Below are 19141 nucleotides of genomic sequence, written 5' to 3'. Positions count from 1 at the left end.
CATAGGGCGCACCGCACCATAGGGCGCACCGCACATTTTGAGGGGAAAAAAAGACGTTTAAGTGCGCCTTATAGTCGTGAAAATACGGTACATGCTTTTGTGGCAGCTTGAAACATTGCAAAGTCAACTATAAGCATATATAGGATAAAATCTTTTGTCATATAATAGTTTTTTCTATTGCTTATACCTATAGCTGCAGCTGCATGCCAACTTTTGGAAGTCTTATCAAACAAAATACAGCATAGAAGACAAATAATCACAGTAAATTCTTCTCCCGAGCATTTACTGTATTTAAACCAATCCAGAGAATCTAGGTTACATCTGCTCCCACCTGTTTGGTGCGTCTGAACATGGGGGCAGGACTGGTGGGACAGCTGTGTCTGGCGGCAAGGCGGGAGGAGGGTGTCCGCAGACCCTCCACAGGATCAAACAGCTCCAGAGTTAACACTGGGAAACCATCATACCTGTGGAAGAACAGCAACACAACCACACATTACCCTGTTCTATTTCACACACCTGACTAATGTACCATGCTGTCTTGGTTAGGACCAAACACTAGGTGAAAATAGAGAAAAGTCTGGGCGTGCTTTGATGGCGCAGTGGTTAGCGCACAAGACCCATGTATGGAGGCCTTAGTCCTTGATGCGGCCGACCTGGGTTTGAATCCTTTGCTACATGTCTCTCCCCCTCTCTCATGACCCCTTTCCTGTCAGCCTACCGTCCAGAAAACAGCCACTAGTGCTGTAAATACTCAAAATAGAGAAAAGTCTAAAATAATACCTCAAAAGACCTTCACTGAGACCTGGGAACAATTGTTAAGATCAAATTCTAGGAGGATATCAGACTCCTTTTTGATTTATATAAATAGTTGTAGGATCTGGGAAATGGAACACAGAGAACGCACATATTATGTGTTCTTTCATTGTTTGAAAACAGCTCCAGTTTGTACCTGTAACACAGTGGATATTCCTCCCCATCAGGCAGAGGCGGCAGCTCTGGAGGTGTGATGAAAACTGTATGCTCGCTGCGCTGGGATTCATCAATCTCTATCAGCCTGGTCTCATCTGGGCGATCACCGTCCACCTGCAGACAGCAGCATACAAATGTGAAGAGTCATTCCTGAGTGGCGACCTTTTCATCTCCTCAACTAATGGAAATAAGGAATGCTGTACTGAGTAAGAGAGAAGCATTTACCTATATCAGGACAGAATAGAAAAGCATTTGAATGACTCAAGGTTAGTGGAATATAACTTTTACACTCGTTTCTAAAAAAAAAAAACTCTTGAAGGTAATTTAACACTATGCAAAAGATGGGACAAATTCAGGGTGTGACAGCAAATGACCTAGTTTTTCTTTTGTCTGTTTTATTCCCTCTACCACTGCAGCCTTCTCTGCACACTGTTCCACACTGCATGGTGGCATAAAGTATAAACACATTCACATCCATGAAAGAATTATTTTTACTAATGATTAAACAAAAAAAAATGGAAAAAGAGCAAGACAAAGACAAGCAGCCTCTAATGAATACAGATAAAGCTCCATAACAGAAAACAGGCAGTACAGCCAGTGCAGCATCCTAAATGCAGATCAGATCATACTGAAAGCTTTCTGCTGTAAATACAAAACATCATGTTCCAGTAAATTTAAGTCATTATTGATGAGCAGAGAGAAATCCCTGGATTCTGCCAAGAGCCGAGTGACATCATGGGAACCAGTTGTGTGACCATCCATGTAAACATTCGGCACAGCTGATTGAAAGGCAGAGACACAACACCATGAAGAGCATAGTCTGTCTGCTTTTCATTAATTGAAAAATGAAACATCTACTGTGGTCAAACATTGGTGGGACATTTGCCATTTTTATAGGTCAGCTGCCTTGCTTGAGTACATTCGACAGACCCAGAGCACATTTGCAAACACAATGCATGTGACTCCCCTGAAAGGCCTCAGTAGCAGCATATACTCTACAGCTGAAGAGAGAAGCTGAAAGGTGATTTTAACCTGTTTTATCTGAGATCTAATATTTTCTCCTCACGATCTATCTTTAAAGCCATGGTTGGAACCTGAAAAGGAAAAATAAATAAGGAGTTGTAGCTTTGCCCTTATTTTTTGGGTGTCTGTACAAATCAGAGGAATTAAAATACCTCAAGATCTACTTCAAAAGCTAAAGCAGGATGGTCATAAAGAATTTTTTCAATCTATATAAATCCAGTTGTTAGAGCTGTTTGCTCATTCGTGCTTTAGGATCTTAAGGAGATATAGTGTTTATTTCCAATAAATCAGAGCTTGTATTGGACCCTATACTTGTAGTTAAACATCCATCAGTAGAAAAAGATTGATCAATCTCTAGAAATCAAAGCTCAGATACACAGTTAGATTCCTAACTTTGGCAAAAAGCCCTAATCCACAGGACAGCACCACTAGTCTTTAAACATGATGCTAACTAACATTTCGAGCTATTCACCATATTATGCTATTTGCCATGTTGTGCTATTTATTGATCAGAATCATGCCCAGAGTATTTTTCTAGATTAAAACATGGCTGAGACATCTTCATGGATTCGACTCTCTGAGTAGCAGACTCTTATCCTCCAAAAATAGATGGCATCACTGCTCTACACAGGAAGACATTAACCACCCCCCTCTAGGAAACACATACCTAAACCTGCACCTCCACAGCAAACAACACGCCCTCCCTCTCTGCAGGTGATGTGAGGCAGATAATCTGAGCGAGATAATTTCTCCTCAAAGTTAAGTAAATTAGGTTTTTTTAGCATCTAACATGAACATTGACAGCAGTTGTTTATTTTTTTTTATTTTTTTCATTTCTTAGCTAATTTCTAATTGGTAAAAATCTGTTTTGGGCCAAGACAGATCTCAGACTTTGTAAAACTCTTCTAGAAAAGAGCTCAAAGGCCAGATATGAAGTCATGAATTGGGCGTCACCCACCTGGAAAAGACGACTTTTGTTTAATTGTAAGAATCTTCCCTCTGTGTTGATTAAAAAAAATTACATAACAAAAATTGGATCCTATAAATGCTTATAGTTGACTTTGCAAGGCTTCAGGCTGCCACATGATACCTGAAAAGCATTCATTTTTATCTTACTCCAACAGCTGCAAGAACTCATTTCTAATTGGATTTTCACAGCTTATTTTCAACATCACATGAGAAAACTTTATTCTTGCAGGTTTTCCAAGAACCGCTTTGCATGTAGTCTGAATTTGGATGGCCGGTGTTTAAGGTCTTAGCTAGAAATCTGTGTGAGAACAGTTTATAAGTACAGTATCAGTATCAGTACATCAACAGAACATATAGAGCAGTGCAGAATAAAGGTACAAAATCTACCCCCCAAAGTCAACATCTATTATTGTTTTATAAATTTTTTACCGATGGTTAACATGCTAATATTGAAAAGAAAGGATTCTACACCAATTAGAACAATAGGTCAGATCCTAGCAGCTCCATGACAGTCAATCTTTTGAGCAAAGTGGAAAAGAGTTTTCTATTTTGATATTGGGTCATGAAATCCCCCCCATTTATTTCAGGTGCGGAAATATATAATTATTTTTTTTACAATGTATATTATTAGAATCAGCTGGCTGACTGATGTGATTGAAACTTATGATCATTTGTGAAATGTCTAATAACTAATGTAAAGCATTTTGTTCTCCACCTCCTTAACAATCCAAAGATAGGCCTTCTCTGCTTTTGTGTTGCTGCTCTTTTTTTGTTTTTTTTTGTTTGGTGGGCATGATGTAAACTACAGCAGATGAGACTGCTGTCTTTACCAGAGACAGTTCTTTACACAAAGAACAGGAACCCATTCTTGCAGAGCATGTAATAGGCTTTAAAAAGCATAACCTGTAGCCCCCCAACCCTAAGACACATTGAAAAGTCTGGAAAAACAAACGAAAATAAAGGTCTCATTAAAAAAGTTTAAAAGGAGACTATAAATGGATGACAGAGGATAATGGGCTACTGTATCAACCAGTCTTCATGGCTCCATCTGTTACTCTCCATTTCAACTTAGGCAGATCGTAATTTCTCCATAGTCTACTTCAATCCATCTTCTTTCTAGATGATGCTCTGCTGTAGACAGGTAGTTGGTTGCTTAGATTCTGTTAAGGGGCACAATCAGTAAAAAAAAAAAAAGGGCTTGACACAAAAGCATGGCTGTATCTTTAGCATTTATTAGTAAAAATTATTAAAAAAAATATATATTAAGAAAACATATTGAAGGTTGTGGTTATAAAATTATAAATGTTTGGAAAAGTTCAACTGATTTATGGGATATTTTAGGAAAAGCACATGAATTTACTTTAAAGAGTACATTTTCATATGTCCAATGATTATCTGGTGGCACTGAATAGTTTTTAACTTTAAGGATGAATATTTACAGTCCTGTAAAGAATCTCACATAAGTGTGGCCTCAGGCAGATGATATGTTTGCTATGGGCCTTTTCACAAGCTTACAATTACCTCGGCAGGAATCTGAAATTACTATGAATTGGAGTTTCTAATGCCATGTCTACAAAATTGACTCTTTACCCAAAAGATAAAGAAGTTACAACCACTGGCTGGTGAAAAAACAAAACAAAAAAACAATGAGAATGTTTTATTCTCCTCAGAGCTCTTTAGATTTAATGCAGACTTACACTGACCGGGGCTGACATACAGTATAACTCACAGATTGTCTTAACGCAGGACATCTGAGATTTATGATGGATTACAAAAGAGTTACCAGACCCAGTAGCAAGCACAGTAAATAAATAAGAAAAAGCTTAATGACAGGGTTTAGCTGTGCAGGCGTTAAGTCATCCACGCCAGACAGAAGAGATGGGGGGAACGGTTACTTCAAGTTCATAATTTAGCCTAGTTATCCTGAAGGTAATTAAAGACAATCTTAGTAAAGGTCAAAGAGCTGAAGATTGTGTTCAATGGGGAGTGAAGAAAGCGTTCTTGTTCTGCTCCTGCTGTAGGTTATTTTAGGTCATCTTTGAACAAAGTTTTAAGCTTTACTACGCAGAAGGTGCTCATTGCAAACATTTCCTATCACAAAAAAAAAGAAAAAATAAACTTCTGACATTGTTTGAAACAAACGCTAAGTAACTTTACAACCTTCATAAAATATTTTCATAACTTTTCTGATATACGTCGACTTAAAACTAGTTGAATGACATCTCTGTTGTGGCCTGAGGTGGTCTGTGCTGCTTTCACCAGCAATAGGCCACTTTGAGGAGGGTGGCAGTAACCCTGCCACACAAAACAACTACAGTTGCGCAGACTGCTTTACGATATACATCACTTCCTCCCTTCCCCATTCGTTATGAAGACAGAAGATGTGACTAAATTTCCCTGAGAGACTGTATATTTGTCCAAATTGAGCACGGTTGATATTCAGGCAATGCAACACCTTCCTGCTGGGATCTTTATGTGTTTAGTGGATTAAATTATCTAACGTAACATTTTATTGATTTGTTTCAAGGCTCTAAACTCTTCAGCACATCAGTTGCTGACAAGTCAGGTGATGTGTGGGGGAGGGCTGTTTACCATTCCTCTTTGGAGCATTTCAAAATATTTTCAAAAATCCTGAAATGAACATTGGGGAATGAAGTTTATTTTGTGTCTATTAAACAATTTCAGAGTTAATTATCAAAGCATTTTGAATTATTGAGTGACAAAAAAAAAAAAAAAACATGATGACCCATTTTTTGTCTATAAGTAGGGACCTCCTGATGTCATTAAAAAGGACCTGGTACCCATTATGTCCATTATGCCTTGCACTTTATGGTACATTCACACCAGAAAAGTCCTTTGGTCACTTTGTTTGGTCCAGATCAAAAGCTGATTTTTTTCTTTGTCCATTTCATATTGATATTGTAATTTTGCAAGTGAACTATAATTTACAACAAAGCCCTGTTTGACAATCATTGCTTCCGTAGGTCAGAAATGACTACAGCAGGACAGAGCGTAAACCAGAAATGGAAGAAAACTACAATGGGGTCCTGCATGCAGCACCTCTGCTTTGGATATGTATGATTTTATTTCAGCTGCAATTACACTGAGCGTCAAAAGCAGATCATTCAAGTAGATTTTTAGACTTTTATATTTCTAATCTTGTGACGGTGTTGGAGAATTCATCTTTTGAGCTGAGGGAGATCCATCACTGGCTGGCAGCAGCGCTGCTAAGCAACAGAGTGTGCAGCAGGAATTAATTTGATAATACGTTTATGTAGCATTTGAGCCAGACTGAGACCTGAAACCGCAAACCACACTAGGGCTCGTTAAGTCGTGAGTGGAAGCTAACCGTGTCCACCTCTAACTTCACACCTGCACAGAAGGTCTCAACCAACAAACTCTGGTCCTTTTAAAACGGACCAAACGTGGCAGGTATGAATACACCCTAAAAAGGTTCCCAGGGTCACTAGAAGACGAATGAGGATAAAGCATCACAGAACCTACACTGGATTTGTTTTTTCCAAAAAAAATCTATTTTCGTTTCAAACTTCCAAACAGCTAAATTTCAAGTCTTATTTGACCAAAAATAAAATATAATTCTTAAAGTCTCAATAGAGCTCAGTGAGCTCCAAACAGTTATGTTTATGAAGGAAGACAGGAAACACTTTCTGTTAAACTGACCCCAAACACACCAGTGCATGCAGATTGTACCTAAGGAGTGATATGAAAGCCTCCCTGCTGTAGGCCCCAAACATTAAGCCTTTAAGATTTGGTTTGTTCTCCATTAATCGTCAAGCATGCGTGAGCATGCCCTTTAATTAATGATATGATCTCTTGTGTAGAATCTTATTTGAAGAATGCATTGAGTGGTGCCATCATCCTACAACTCTGTCTGCTCTTACTTTTGAGTAAATCTTAATAATTAATTCATATTAATACATTCAAAAAGCTCTAATGATATTATTTGCAAAATCAAGTTTCTCTCCTTTAGGGACCAATTAACTTTAATCAGACTTTTAATACTTGAATGATCTGCATGTGCGTAGAGATCCACTGAGGTTTCTGAGATGAAAGGAAAAAAACAGATCTATCAAAGAAAATCTAAGGATTTAACCGTCCATACAAGTCACCGACATGAGGAGCAGGAGGAGATTAGGACAACCCAAACCAATCCAACTGAAGTTAGAGCTTATTCCAATAACTTTACAGCCACTCTGACTGAAACAGCTACAAGCCCACCGGGCTAATAATATAGCTCAAGAAAATATAACAAGACATGGCAAGGATCATTCTGGCTGATTATTCAACTTGCAAGGCCACTCACTTTGTAATGAAGCTATTAGTCTGTAAAAAAAAATTACCCAAAAACCTTTCTCTTCTGATAAAATTCAAATAATTACGAAAACATTCACATTCTAAACTCATGCAACATTAGATTTAGCAGAAAACTGTGCATACCAATGACCTAAAACTGTACCATATGCAAGAGAAAGTGCTGTGGCAGAAACTATTATACATGCGGCATACATCTAAAAGAATATTTAAAATTTAGCACAAGGGTGCTGATGCAGCCTGAATGCGACTATGCAAAGGGTGTAAATATAGGAAAACCAGATCTGCAGACATGGAAGGCCTCCTAAAAGGCTCTAGACATGCCTCCAAAAAGTAATGTAGTTTCACTTAGTCAATGTTTAGTTATTTGCACAGGTCATGCACGTCTGGGAACAAGCAGAGCAGGTGATGGTAGCAGAAGCCTTACCTTCCCTCCTTTCTCTGCACGTTCTGAGTTGTAAAGCTGCTTGCAAGACAAATCAAGGGGAGACACAGAAGAAAACTTAGCAACTGGAAAGCAGAGACGGTTCTGGGAGGATTGCTGAATTCCTCACAACCAAACGTTATAACAGGAGGAGAGAAAATTCTTTGCCAAATCAAAATCTATCAGAATGTGGAATCTAAGACTCACTTTGTCCACACAGTCATCAAAGAATGCCAGGCTGGTGTCCTTGTCGCTGACGAAAGAACATTCCTCAATGAAGCGGATGAACATCTGGGTCTTAGTCATGAGGGAGTAGAACTTCTGGTGTGAGCGGTCGCGGCTCTTCAGGAAACCTACAGAGAGAAAATATGACACTTTAACATCTGCACTGATTTCACTCTGTTCAATTTTCCAATTTGCTTCAGGAAATGTGTAGCTGATTCCAACTGAAGAGAGAGAAGATGAGCTCCAACAGGAACAATTATCTGACTTCCTCCAAAGGTGTGTGATTTTGTGGTTAAGACTCCATTGTCTTATAAAAGGCTGTAACATTTTCTATAACCTCCATTTGTCTTTGGAAAAAGCATGCCACAATGTTATTAGTGTAATGGCCAATTTGAAAGTGCGCAAACATCGTGAACAGCCATCATAATTGGTGCTGAAAGCAGCCTAACTGAGTAATAAACCTGTGCTCTTATCAGACAGGGCAGGAAGGATGGCTGCTGGCACACAGCTCAGAGGTGGACAGCTAAAGCTTCCTGCAGCTGATAAATATTTCAATCTTGACAGAGGCTAGTTGTAAGCAGGACCATCAGTCACTTTGAAGCACAAAGCCTCTCTCAGATTCTTTTTCCCAATATGAAAACATCACTTTCTTAGTGTCCTGGGGAGAATATTAAGTAATGAGTTTTCTTTCCTTTCTGAAATACAGTTATTAATGAATGGTCTTTACTTTAAGATACATACATACAAACTTTTATAGCTCTAAAGAATATATAAAGTCACGTAAAAGAGATAATTATACAATCAGCATCTGATAAGGCATTGGTTCCCAAAGATTTTCTTCTGGGCCCCCCTTTGGATTACAATAACATTTCCACGACACGCCCCCCCCCCCCCCCCCCCCCCAAAAAAAAAAAAAAAAAAAAAAAAAAAAAAAAAAAAAGAATCAACTGGGCACACACATCGTTCAACCAGATATAAAAAATCTATACACATATTTTGTTTTCAAACTCCACTGAAGTTGAAGTTTATTTCACACTTCAGGTTGCAACAAAACAAACTACACCATCTTTACAGTGGAACACTTTTGTGTAACTGTATTTTTTTCATAGTTCTATACTGTAGATTAGAAGAGGATTCTTTGTTGTCTGTGTTATTTTAAACATATTTCTTTTTTTTTATTTGTAACAATATTTAACTTTGCTATAATCTATACATTAAAAAAGCCTCTGTGCAAAATGGAGTGAAAACATTGAACAGCTCCCTGAGTTTTTTCTTTGTACTTTAATCCTCCCATCTTTTCAGTGGCTGTAGTGAGCCTGCTTTTTGCTGTAGATCTTCTCAAATCTGGGTTGCAGTGTCACAACTGTCCATTATGCTCAGTCAAGCAAGTGCTTGACTGAGCGCGCCCCACACTTTGGGAACCACTGTGATAAGGGAATAAGATGAAGTTCCCAGCTTGTAATGCCTGTTTTTTTATGTATAATGTAGAATAACAAAATGGCATTACTAATGTGAATATAGAAAAAGAAATATATAAGAAGGGGCTCAAGCAAGAAGAAGAAGGTTCTGGGTTCGATTCCTGGCCCGGGATCTTTCTGCATGGAGTTTGCATGTTCTCCCTGAGCGTGCGTTGGTTCTCGCCAGGTACTCCGACTTCCTCCCACAGTCCAAAAACATGACTGTTAGGTTAATTGACTTGTCTAAATACTCCTTTTACTTTAACAACAATTTAGCAATAAAGGTGTAGTGGTGGATATTCATGAATTTTTCTAAAAGACCCGTCCTCTCCACTTAAAAAAAAATGCAGATGCACAACCCTGAAACTGGTCCTGAAAGGGAACTCCTATGAAACGCATTTGAGAGCATGCACAAGCCCATTTCTCCTCATGCACGCTCTGTTTAAATGTTGCTGTTCTCATATCTCATACCAGCTTACTGTGCCCAAACGTCCACCCTAAATCCTAAATCCCTTTATCACTAAATAAAGCAGGGTAGAATAAATTGTACGTACAGGCAACATTTTTATAGTATTTTTGTTTGACATATATTTGCTGCTTTTTCCACACTTCATTAGTCTTTGTTCCCTGTTATTACAATTGTATGGTTAAAAGCTATGGCTATGCTATAGCCAGATCTATAGTTATATTACGTTGGGTGTTTTGGGAGTTTGTTTATTTCTAACTATGCATTTGTAAATTTGTAGAGCTGACCTTTCACAGTTATTCTAAACACCTATTGGTCCCTATGCTTTCAGCACCAGACTTTGAAATTCAGATCTAAAAGATTAAACAGTCAATGAAATCATTTTTTTGATCAAGAAATAAAAAGTTCAGTGGCAACTTAAATGTCACCTTAAGCGATACCGGTGTGAATAAACAGCAGCTATAGCATTATCAGCAATGACATTTGTCGCCTCTGTGAGAGAGGCATCAGATAGTGTTATTACAGTCAACATTTTTATTTTCTGTTTATTTATACAAGAACATAAGGTGATTCACCAATGATGGACACGCTGTTCAGTCTCTGCTCAGATAATTGGGTAATTTAGTGACACTGGTTCTCAATGGCTGAGACCATCAGTCAAACTGGACATGATCTTGGCTGAGTTAATCCCCAATTGATGCTGCTGTGATTCTTCAGTCTGTTTCAGTTGCAGTCAGATCCAGCTCCCATGGTGTTTATTTTCAGAGGCTTGAAAAAGATCTTTGAGCCTTTAAGCAGCTGCAGTGTCAATACTGCTGTATCTACCTTGCAAAAGTTCTTGATTTAATCAGCAAATGTGAGTCCGTAAAAATTAAAAAAATATCCACTGGACTTGGTTTCCGAAACGTCTTCAAATCTTGGAAACCAAGTCCAGTGGATATTTTTTTAATTTTTACGGAATGACTTTGACCTGGATGACTGAGAATCTTCATCAGCATACAGCAAATGTGAGCATTTACATATTTCATTTGTTTCTTTTTTCTAATTCTAACTAACTTTTTCAACAGCGTCTAGCTGCAGAACTTCAACAAAATAGGTGATCTCAAACATGTAGCATCACTGACCTAATTCCCCTCAAAAATATCACATCTCCTTGGTTATTTTTCTAAGTCATCCTGCATTTCCACTTCACTAAGATAAGATCCAACTGGATGTCATCTTTCTCCCAAATTTTTCAGTCTTCTTTCTTAAAAATAATCGGCATTGTTTAATGTAATTACATGATTTTCATGTAGTCGATGTCTTGTTTTTCAAGCAAATTCCAAACTTCTCCAATTTGCTATAGTGCAGAGGGATCTTGTAAAGTCTCACAAATGATTAGATTTCACTTTTTGTAGAAAATCTTTATTAATGCACCTTAACCCTATGTCTTTCTACAAAATTATGTTATGGTTAATATATTAGAGATATTCTATTTCAGCACCTTTACTAGGCTGAAGTGGGTGATTGTTTAAAGTCACACATTTTAAGTTCAAAGAAAAGAATCAACTCTCAGTTTCAACATGCGATATCTTGTTTTTGCATTTTTCTAAAAGATCTGCCAGCTTTGGAGAGTCTTCAGAGAAAGAGGAATGCATCAGTCTGTAGTGGACTTGTTATGGTTCCTGTGTGAAGGCTTTGAAGAGGCTGCTGGGAAAAGGGAGGGCCGGGATAATTTATTCAGCCCACTTCCTGTGTGAGTTGGATCTCCGGCTTCACATGCAGAGCTGGTTTGAAACCGTTTTGATAATAAGATACCTTGTAAGTCGAACAGCGAGCTGGCGTCCGTGGCTTTCTCCGAGGGTGCCTGTGTGATTGGTCGTAGAAAGGAGCGGTAGCCCTTTAAAATAGCTGCCATGAATCGCAGGAAGGCTTCCTGGATCTCCAGCTCCAGCATGTGGAGAGTCTTCCCACCGCTCAGCTCTTGTGAATCAGTCATGCTCAGCTCCAGCAGCCCATCAGAACGGTACTGACCTGGTAACAGAGATACACATTAGCACTACAAGATTGTTTTCAAAGCAAAAGAGCCTAAAATAAGGTTTGATTATTTGTTTTAGTCAAAAATTTTGAGGCTCCCATTCAGGAAAAGTATGTCTTCGACCAACCCTGAGCTCAAAATCACAAAGGTTATTATACACAAAGTGCTGAAAAAGATTAAACCAATTCAGCTCAAACTAATTTTGATTACAGGGAATAATGGCCTGAATACTAAAAACTGTTTTCAAATGTGGATCCAGCTTTTTTGCTTACTTTGTGTTGTCAGACAGAATCTGGAACTAGTCAACCCAGGATGTTATTAATCAAGGTTGGTTATTAATTTAAAAAGGGGAAGGAATAATTTCTCCCAAAGGGTTTGTTTGGCTGGTATAACTCTTTGTTTACCTTGAAACCAGAAATAATTATGTAAACATGTTCTTTGGAACAACTCAGGTCACCTTTGTCTCATGTTAGAACTACATTTTTGATCATTTGACACATTAAAACATAAAGGCATTAAAAACAAATAAAATAAATCTGTAAGGGGCCAATGCCTTGTCAGAGAACTGTAAAACCAACCTGAACCTATTGAACCTGTGCCACACATGATACTAATCTCTATTCTACAATATCGTTTATCATTCAGAGGCATAAAACGAGGAGATAAAAGCTGTTCACAGCTTACTTAACACACCAACAGCCAATTCTTCTTGTTTTATAACTTGAAACTGGATCCTGCTCCCCTTAAATATGACTTCCTATAATATATTTTTGAAGAAAATAAAAACCAGTATCAGGCATGAACTTTTGTTTGTAAATGGGTTTATTTTATGCAAATTGTTTAGGTCATTATCAAGTGGAGACACATCTGAGTAACTTCTACTGACCTATAGTTGCTGAAATGAAGAACCTTTAATTTTTTTTGTTGTTTAAAATAGGCCTAAAAAAACTTTTCAAACTTAACTTGCATTGATTTTCCCATAGTGAATCAAGGAAATTCAAAGTTTTAACCAACTGTTGCCTTTATGTTTTATACTGTAAAATTTTAAACTTTAAAAAAGCTAAATAATCAGACAAAACCCAAAATTGAAATCACTGGTTTCTAAGAAAAATCTAATGGCAAGAAATGTATTCAAAAATGGAACAACCAAGCAGTGAATGAAGTGTCTAAGTAGGTATTACTAAAGTAACCTGGATTAGCATCACATATTTAAAAATATTAAGCTCAGGCTTATACCTACTTTTACCAAAAGGACATAAAACTTTGGAAAGTAGATCCACTTCCAGACTCCTGGTAGTAACAGAGGAGATTTTCAACTTCAGTGAATCAGAAAATGAATTTATTCAATTACTATGCCTGAATAAGCAGCTTCCTTTGATAGGCCCACAGCCACTGAGCCTCTTAAATAGCAGAGAAATCTGTCAAGAACAGAGTGAGCACCACAGCAGGGTAGACACTGATTAGGATATCACCCCATGATGGATTATTTTTTCTTTCATTTGCTGGATGGAGAGCACAGGGAATAAGTGAAGAATAAAAGCTAAGATTGTAATAGAATAAAATAAAATAAGGACAATTAATAAACCATGTATGTTTCTAATAGCTTTGATGACTCAGAGAGCTGTAAAGCTGTAAGCTTAAACCCAGATTGTGTTCCTGTTTATATATAACAAACTTTGTTGGTCACTGACAATAAAATTGTCATCAGAATAGATCCCATCCTTCAGGGAGAAGTGGGAGCAATGTAGGGCTGAGGGTCTAGTTCAGGCACCCAGAGAGGCAGATGGCGGGGCTTGAACTCGATGCCTGCAGCTTTTTCAGAGAGCACTATGTCACAACTCCCCTCGACACCTTCCATTCACGCAAAGAAAAATGAAACGTTCAAACCACGGAAAACATCTGGAGAGAAAAACACTGAGTACTCACCATCGACCAGCTGCTGGTGAAGATTACTCAGCACATTCATTAGGTTTTTACAGGCTTTCTTTGGCAGGATCTTCCATGTGAGAGCTCGCTTATCGTCATTGCTGAAAGAGCAAGAGGGACACACTAAGCTCTTTGGCCAAGACTAACCTAAACATCAAAGTTCAGACCACCCTAAAGCTCTTTGGTAGGTAAGACGCCCACGGTTTACATGAAAAGCTGCTGACCAAAGTTTACATTTTGGGAAAAAATAATTCTGGTGATTTTTCTTTTTTAACAATCCATCACCATCCACCTACTCTCTAAAAATAAAAATTCATGACTTGGCTGCTTTGTGGACTGAAGAAAATAGGAAAACCCAGCAACAAAGATCAGGCTTAATGTGATGTGAGAGTCACTGGTGTAAACTCTAGTAAATGACATGAAAGAGGTACAGCAAAAACGGTCAGTTCAAAGAGTTCAGCTTAAGTTTAAGGAGCCTTTACTTATGGAAGATGGTGTTTGTGTCCAGGTCCACACAGTTCACGTCAGGCGGAGGGTCATAAAGGTCAAAGTAGCGAGAATCCACTCCAACAATAAATGGACATGGGGCGCTCAACACGTCAGCCAACGCCAGGGGGCACAGCGGGATGTAAGGACAAGGCCAGTGGAAGGGAAAGATCATCTGAGGTTGAGAACACAAACAGAAACTCCAGGCATGCTGCTTCTAGATACTTTGTTTTAACAACAAAATAAAAGGATTACTACCCTTTAAACCAAACATCCATGTTTTTCACTGGACAGTGTGAAAAAGCCATGTTGTGTGATATGAATAAAGAAGAATGTAGAAAAACTCTCCAATGATATGTCACTGAAATATGCCAACATTTAAACCAGCTTATACTTTCATTTTTTTCATAGATTTTTCTGGCAATCTGTCTTACCTGTTATCAACTATAGAGAAACAAATAAATGATCTCTAAAAACAATACGTTTCTTCAAAACAAATGTTTTGTTAGAACAGAATGTAATGATAACACAGTTCATCACCAGTAAACCATTGCAGTATTTTCCTTTTCGTTAGACCGAACATATTTTCATCTAGGCCAATGAAATCATGGACATCTCTGATAACAAACAGTCATGAATAAAAACCTAATTACTCTTGTTAACGGCTTCACCAGAAAAAAAAAAAACTGAATGTATTATTATTATTGCCTTGTCAGAGCCCAGAACTACTGCAAACCACTGAAGTAGACTGTGGAAAAGACACTGATAAGTGTTGGGGTAACCCTTGCATGTTAAGTGAGAAAATATCACAAAGACAATATTTTGGAAAAAGATAAAACTCCTAACAGACAAATCTGAATTTTGAAACCGAACCAAAGCTAATTTAACAAATACTAACTACAGCATCTCTACTGTTTTGCAGTAGTTGCAGCGTTTGCAAGTTTATACAATTATTCCTGTAACAGTTTTTGTTGACTGTAAAGGATACATGAAACATTAGAGGTGGAAAAGATTTGAAATAATTAGCATAGTCTAACCTTAGTTTTTTTTTTTTATATTGAGTAGACTTTCTATACATGAGTGAAGCTCCTAAATGGCCCATCAGAAAGGCACCCCTACCCTTTCTGAAAAACAACACATCCTCATGTCAAGGAGCTGCAATTTGGAGCACTCTTCTGTAAAAGTTAAAATTTTGACTTATTTTTGTTTAAGCTACTCCAAACCTTTCTGCCCGACTTTTCTGTTTATTTACTTGGTCTCCATAATGCTGTTTGTAGGCTAATTTTCTAAAAAAAAAAACCTCCAGACCTTAACAGAAAAGCTGGAGATCGAATTAATAGTCAAGCGGACTCCTTTCGCTAAATAGGTGACTTTCTTAATGAAAATGATTGGACTGGATTCATTAAATGGTACCACAGTAATGGAAAAACATTGCAAATCTGACAGATTTTAATGTACAGAAGTTATTTTTGCTTTGAAGCAAGCCTTAAAGCAGATCATAAAAAACAAAAACAAAAATAGATATTACATGCGTCTCCCAATCTAAATGAGGTTACTTTACAATTTGAACATTTTCAAGTCCTCTGGTGAAAACGAAACAAAGACACAGTAACTTACAGACACCAAAGCCTCTGTGACACTGGTCAGCACTGCGGGCCGTAGAGAATGGACCAGGATTTTATGTTCAGTCACAGCGAACACAAGTAAGGTGATGGCGTTCTCTGGACCGAGGTTATGGAGCAGTGTGGAAAATCTTCCTCCACTGAAGAAAACACAAACATAAAAAAAAAAACATCTTTAACTGCAGAAATCTGTAATGGGGAGATGTGAAAATATTTCCTCCTAAACTGATTTACTTTTAATACATCATTGGTGAAGTGTTAAGATATTGTTGCACGTTGCAAGAAAATGTAAAGACTTTCACTGAAAATAATAATGCAACCATTTTTGGCATTTACGTAATCATATTTAGTTACTTTATCACAGTTGTTTCATGTTAGCAGGGTAGGACATACAGTAAAACAGTTGTGTTAACGTGACTAAATATGATACATGCCAAAAGCAGTTGCATTCAAAAGAAGCTTTTCACTAAAAAAAAAAAAGAAAAGAAATTGAAAAAGAAAATTTCTTAAGTATAAAGTAGGTTGAGGAAGCAGACGTGACTGATCTTAGTGAGACTGTTCAAACAATCCGGAACTATTTCAAATACTGTACCAACCTACAATAACAATCCTAAATTTAGAATAAAATTAGACAAATCAATAGTGCACTTTTGCCAGAATGGCCCTTAATGGTCAATATGTTGGAGCTAATGTCTGAGAGGAAGATTTAGGTTTGCATTAAGAGCAGCTACTCTCACCTGAGCGGTAATGGAGAACTCACTGGCTGGCTCAACATCAGGCTGTCATGAGGAGAAAGCTGGAAGAAAGCTGAAAAGTGAGACAAAAACCAACCGAGCAAGAAAGAAAAACAAAAAACACCTGCAATAAATCATTTAAGCACTCATTTATAATGGAGGACCCAACTACAACACCCTGCAGGCAAATCAAGCAACCTTCTTTCACTCTTTCCCTCTGTGCAGTGGTTATTATCCAAGATTAACATGCAAAGAATACAGTCCTGCAATTAAAGAGCATACCTGCACCAAGATGCGGGGCCTTTGGGAAGAAGGGAACGGGACTTTGTGCATAAAGTGAGAGATGTGCCTGAGAAGAAGAAGAAGAACGGGGCAAGTGAGGCCAGAAATAACAGCAGTGGGTGGCAGAATACTGTGTTTTATGTGCAGCAGTGAAACATTGAGAGGCTGTTTCATATTTTACCAGAGGAACAGAAATTCAAAGAAACACTTTAATATTACAGCAAATTCCAGATAGCATCATCTGCGTTTGTCTGATTTAAAAGTCAATAACTTTTTAATAGTACATTTTCTTTTCTATAGTTATCAGACCAATTTCTATTTGATTATTACATATTTCCTTGGAGTAAACTTGTTATAACTTTAGGTGTTCCTTTTTTTTTCTTTCTAGAAATAAATCCCGACTCAATCCTTCTTGTTTATTTCTGTTCTGTCTGTGGCTTTACTTTTGCTTTGTTCTTCTTTCATGCGTAAAGTACTGCCCTTGCTGTGTCTCTTTACAGGATGGAGCTGCTGAAAAAACTACGGTTACCACTGCATGGATATATATGGACTACAATAGGTTGCATGTAATGAGATATGAAATGGACCAGCTTGTCCTGTAAATTACCTAAAAAGACATTTGTTGATTTTGGCAATAAGTGAACACATAACTTATTTTCAAGAACAAGAAAACTAGTTCTCAACTTACTTCTCAATGGGCAGCGCATGAGGGCCGGAGATGGAGTATCGATAGAGGAATGTGAGAAACTTGCGGAAAGCATCAAAGAAGGGCCAGTGTGAGAGCAGGCAGATACACTTGTTGGTGAAGACAGAGCTGGCATTAGTGGTGCTGTTTTCAGTGGTGTTGGAGATGTCTGCTGCAGAGTTGGATGGAGATAATTTGCTTTGTTCTGGACCCTGGAGACCCAACTGGGAGAACTGCTGATCAGTCAGGCACTCCTGTGGGTACGGCTCATAAAACTGGATGGCGGCGCCATAAACCTGAAACAGCAGTTAAATCACACCTTCTAAGTACAGAGCCACTCACACCCACAAAAATAAATCACCGGGAACAAAAGTTCTATAATTATATTTTGTACTGTGAATAAAAATGATGATAGCAAAGATGTCCCGCAACACTCAGCACCGTTTGTAAAGTCTTAGCTCCATGTTAGTTAATCAGCCATCAGCTGGTGTTTGGGTGGGACTCCAGAAAATCCAGTATTTTTTTTACAAAACCATTTCACCTCCTGAAATCAGTATAGATATGCTCTCTGAAAAAGTTAAGTTTAATTTTTTCTGAAAAGTAACAAATGTAACATTTTTACTCTATTTTATGTACGAATATAAATCTGAGATTTCGATTCATTTTTTCCAAAAAAACAAGACACTTAAATTGTCCCTATTAAGGATTTCCTGAGTATGACTTAGGCAATGTAATTGTTAAAAATTGTTCTTTTAATACCTAGACAATTAGGTGAGCTATTTTAATATGTCATAGAAGCTACGTTAGTATTGGAAAACATTTCAGACATTACATAACTGCTGTTTTTTTTTTTTTCCTTTCTCCAACACCACTGCATCTGAATAGGTAAACATTATCTTTCCATATATCAGATTTTACTGATAGCTGACGGCCATCTCATGCTTTGCTGCTGCTGGGCTTTGAAGTGGTCCAGTGTTGACTTCTGTTCTTTAGCTCTGCATGTTTTTTAGGTCTAAAACCAAACTGTATTCCTTGGTGCACATTAGTGCATAGTGGAAAGATATAAAACATTTTCTGCAGGAAAACATGTCAAATAAGACCCTAAGTATAAATTATGTATAGTCAAGCTAAAAAAAAAATAAATTTATGGAATTTTTTTAATTTATTTTCCTCAATGAGACTGATATGCAGTTTTTGAGTGAGAAACCCTTCAATTGGATCTGGTGTGAAGCAACACAGGTAACAGGTCTGAATAATACATCCTTTGAAGCATCCGATGCAGGTCAAGCAGATTCCGGAACAGTTTTGTCCCCACTGCCATTAGACTGCTGAATGTTGTATAAAATGTTTTTTTCTTTTTTTTATAAAAAAAACACTGAATGTTGGAAACTGTAAATCATATACCAGTCTTATGTTTAGATTTTATCACTGCTGCACTGCATGAAAATGTACACATATACATATACATATATATATATACATATACATATATATATATATATATATATATATATATATATATAT

At 37.5% G+C, this 19141-nt stretch overlaps 1 protein-coding gene across 4 annotated transcripts in view; it reads right to left on the bottom strand.

Moving 5' to 3' along the window:
* The window catches only part of LOC107083881 (C-myc promoter-binding protein-like), a 71872-nt gene that overhangs the window by 21105 nt on the left and 31626 nt on the right, over positions 1–19141 (bottom strand). For 2 of the 4 annotated variants that reach the window (XM_015373405.1, XM_015373407.1), the window contains exons 6-16: positions 17621–17913; positions 16933–16999; positions 16654–16712; positions 15912–16056; positions 14291–14469; positions 13809–13909; positions 11663–11878; positions 7925–8070; positions 7721–7756; positions 950–1083; positions 332–464 (exon numbers count right to left, since the gene is read on the bottom strand). In XM_015373405.1, the coding sequence (XP_015228891.1) occupies positions 332–464; positions 950–1083; positions 7721–7756; positions 7925–8070; positions 11663–11878; positions 13809–13909; positions 14291–14469; positions 15912–16056; positions 16654–16712; positions 16933–16999; positions 17621–17913 (1509 nt within the window). The remainder of the gene's footprint in view (positions 1–331; positions 465–949; positions 1084–7720; positions 7757–7924; positions 8071–11662; positions 11879–13808; positions 13910–14290; positions 14470–15911; positions 16057–16653; positions 16713–16932; positions 17000–17620; positions 17914–19141) is intronic. The other 2 variants (XM_015373406.1, XM_015373409.1) reach the window with 1 other exon arrangement.

This window comes from Cyprinodon variegatus, unplaced genomic scaffold (genome assembly GCF_000732505.1).
Source record: "Cyprinodon variegatus isolate N-32 unplaced genomic scaffold, C_variegatus-1.0 Scaffold86, whole genome shotgun sequence".
In the NCBI taxonomy this organism is placed as follows: Eukaryota; Metazoa; Chordata; class Actinopteri; order Cyprinodontiformes; family Cyprinodontidae; genus Cyprinodon; species Cyprinodon variegatus.
The sequence above is the reverse complement of the archived record's forward strand: the minus strand, read 5'-3'. Positions and strand labels throughout refer to the sequence as shown.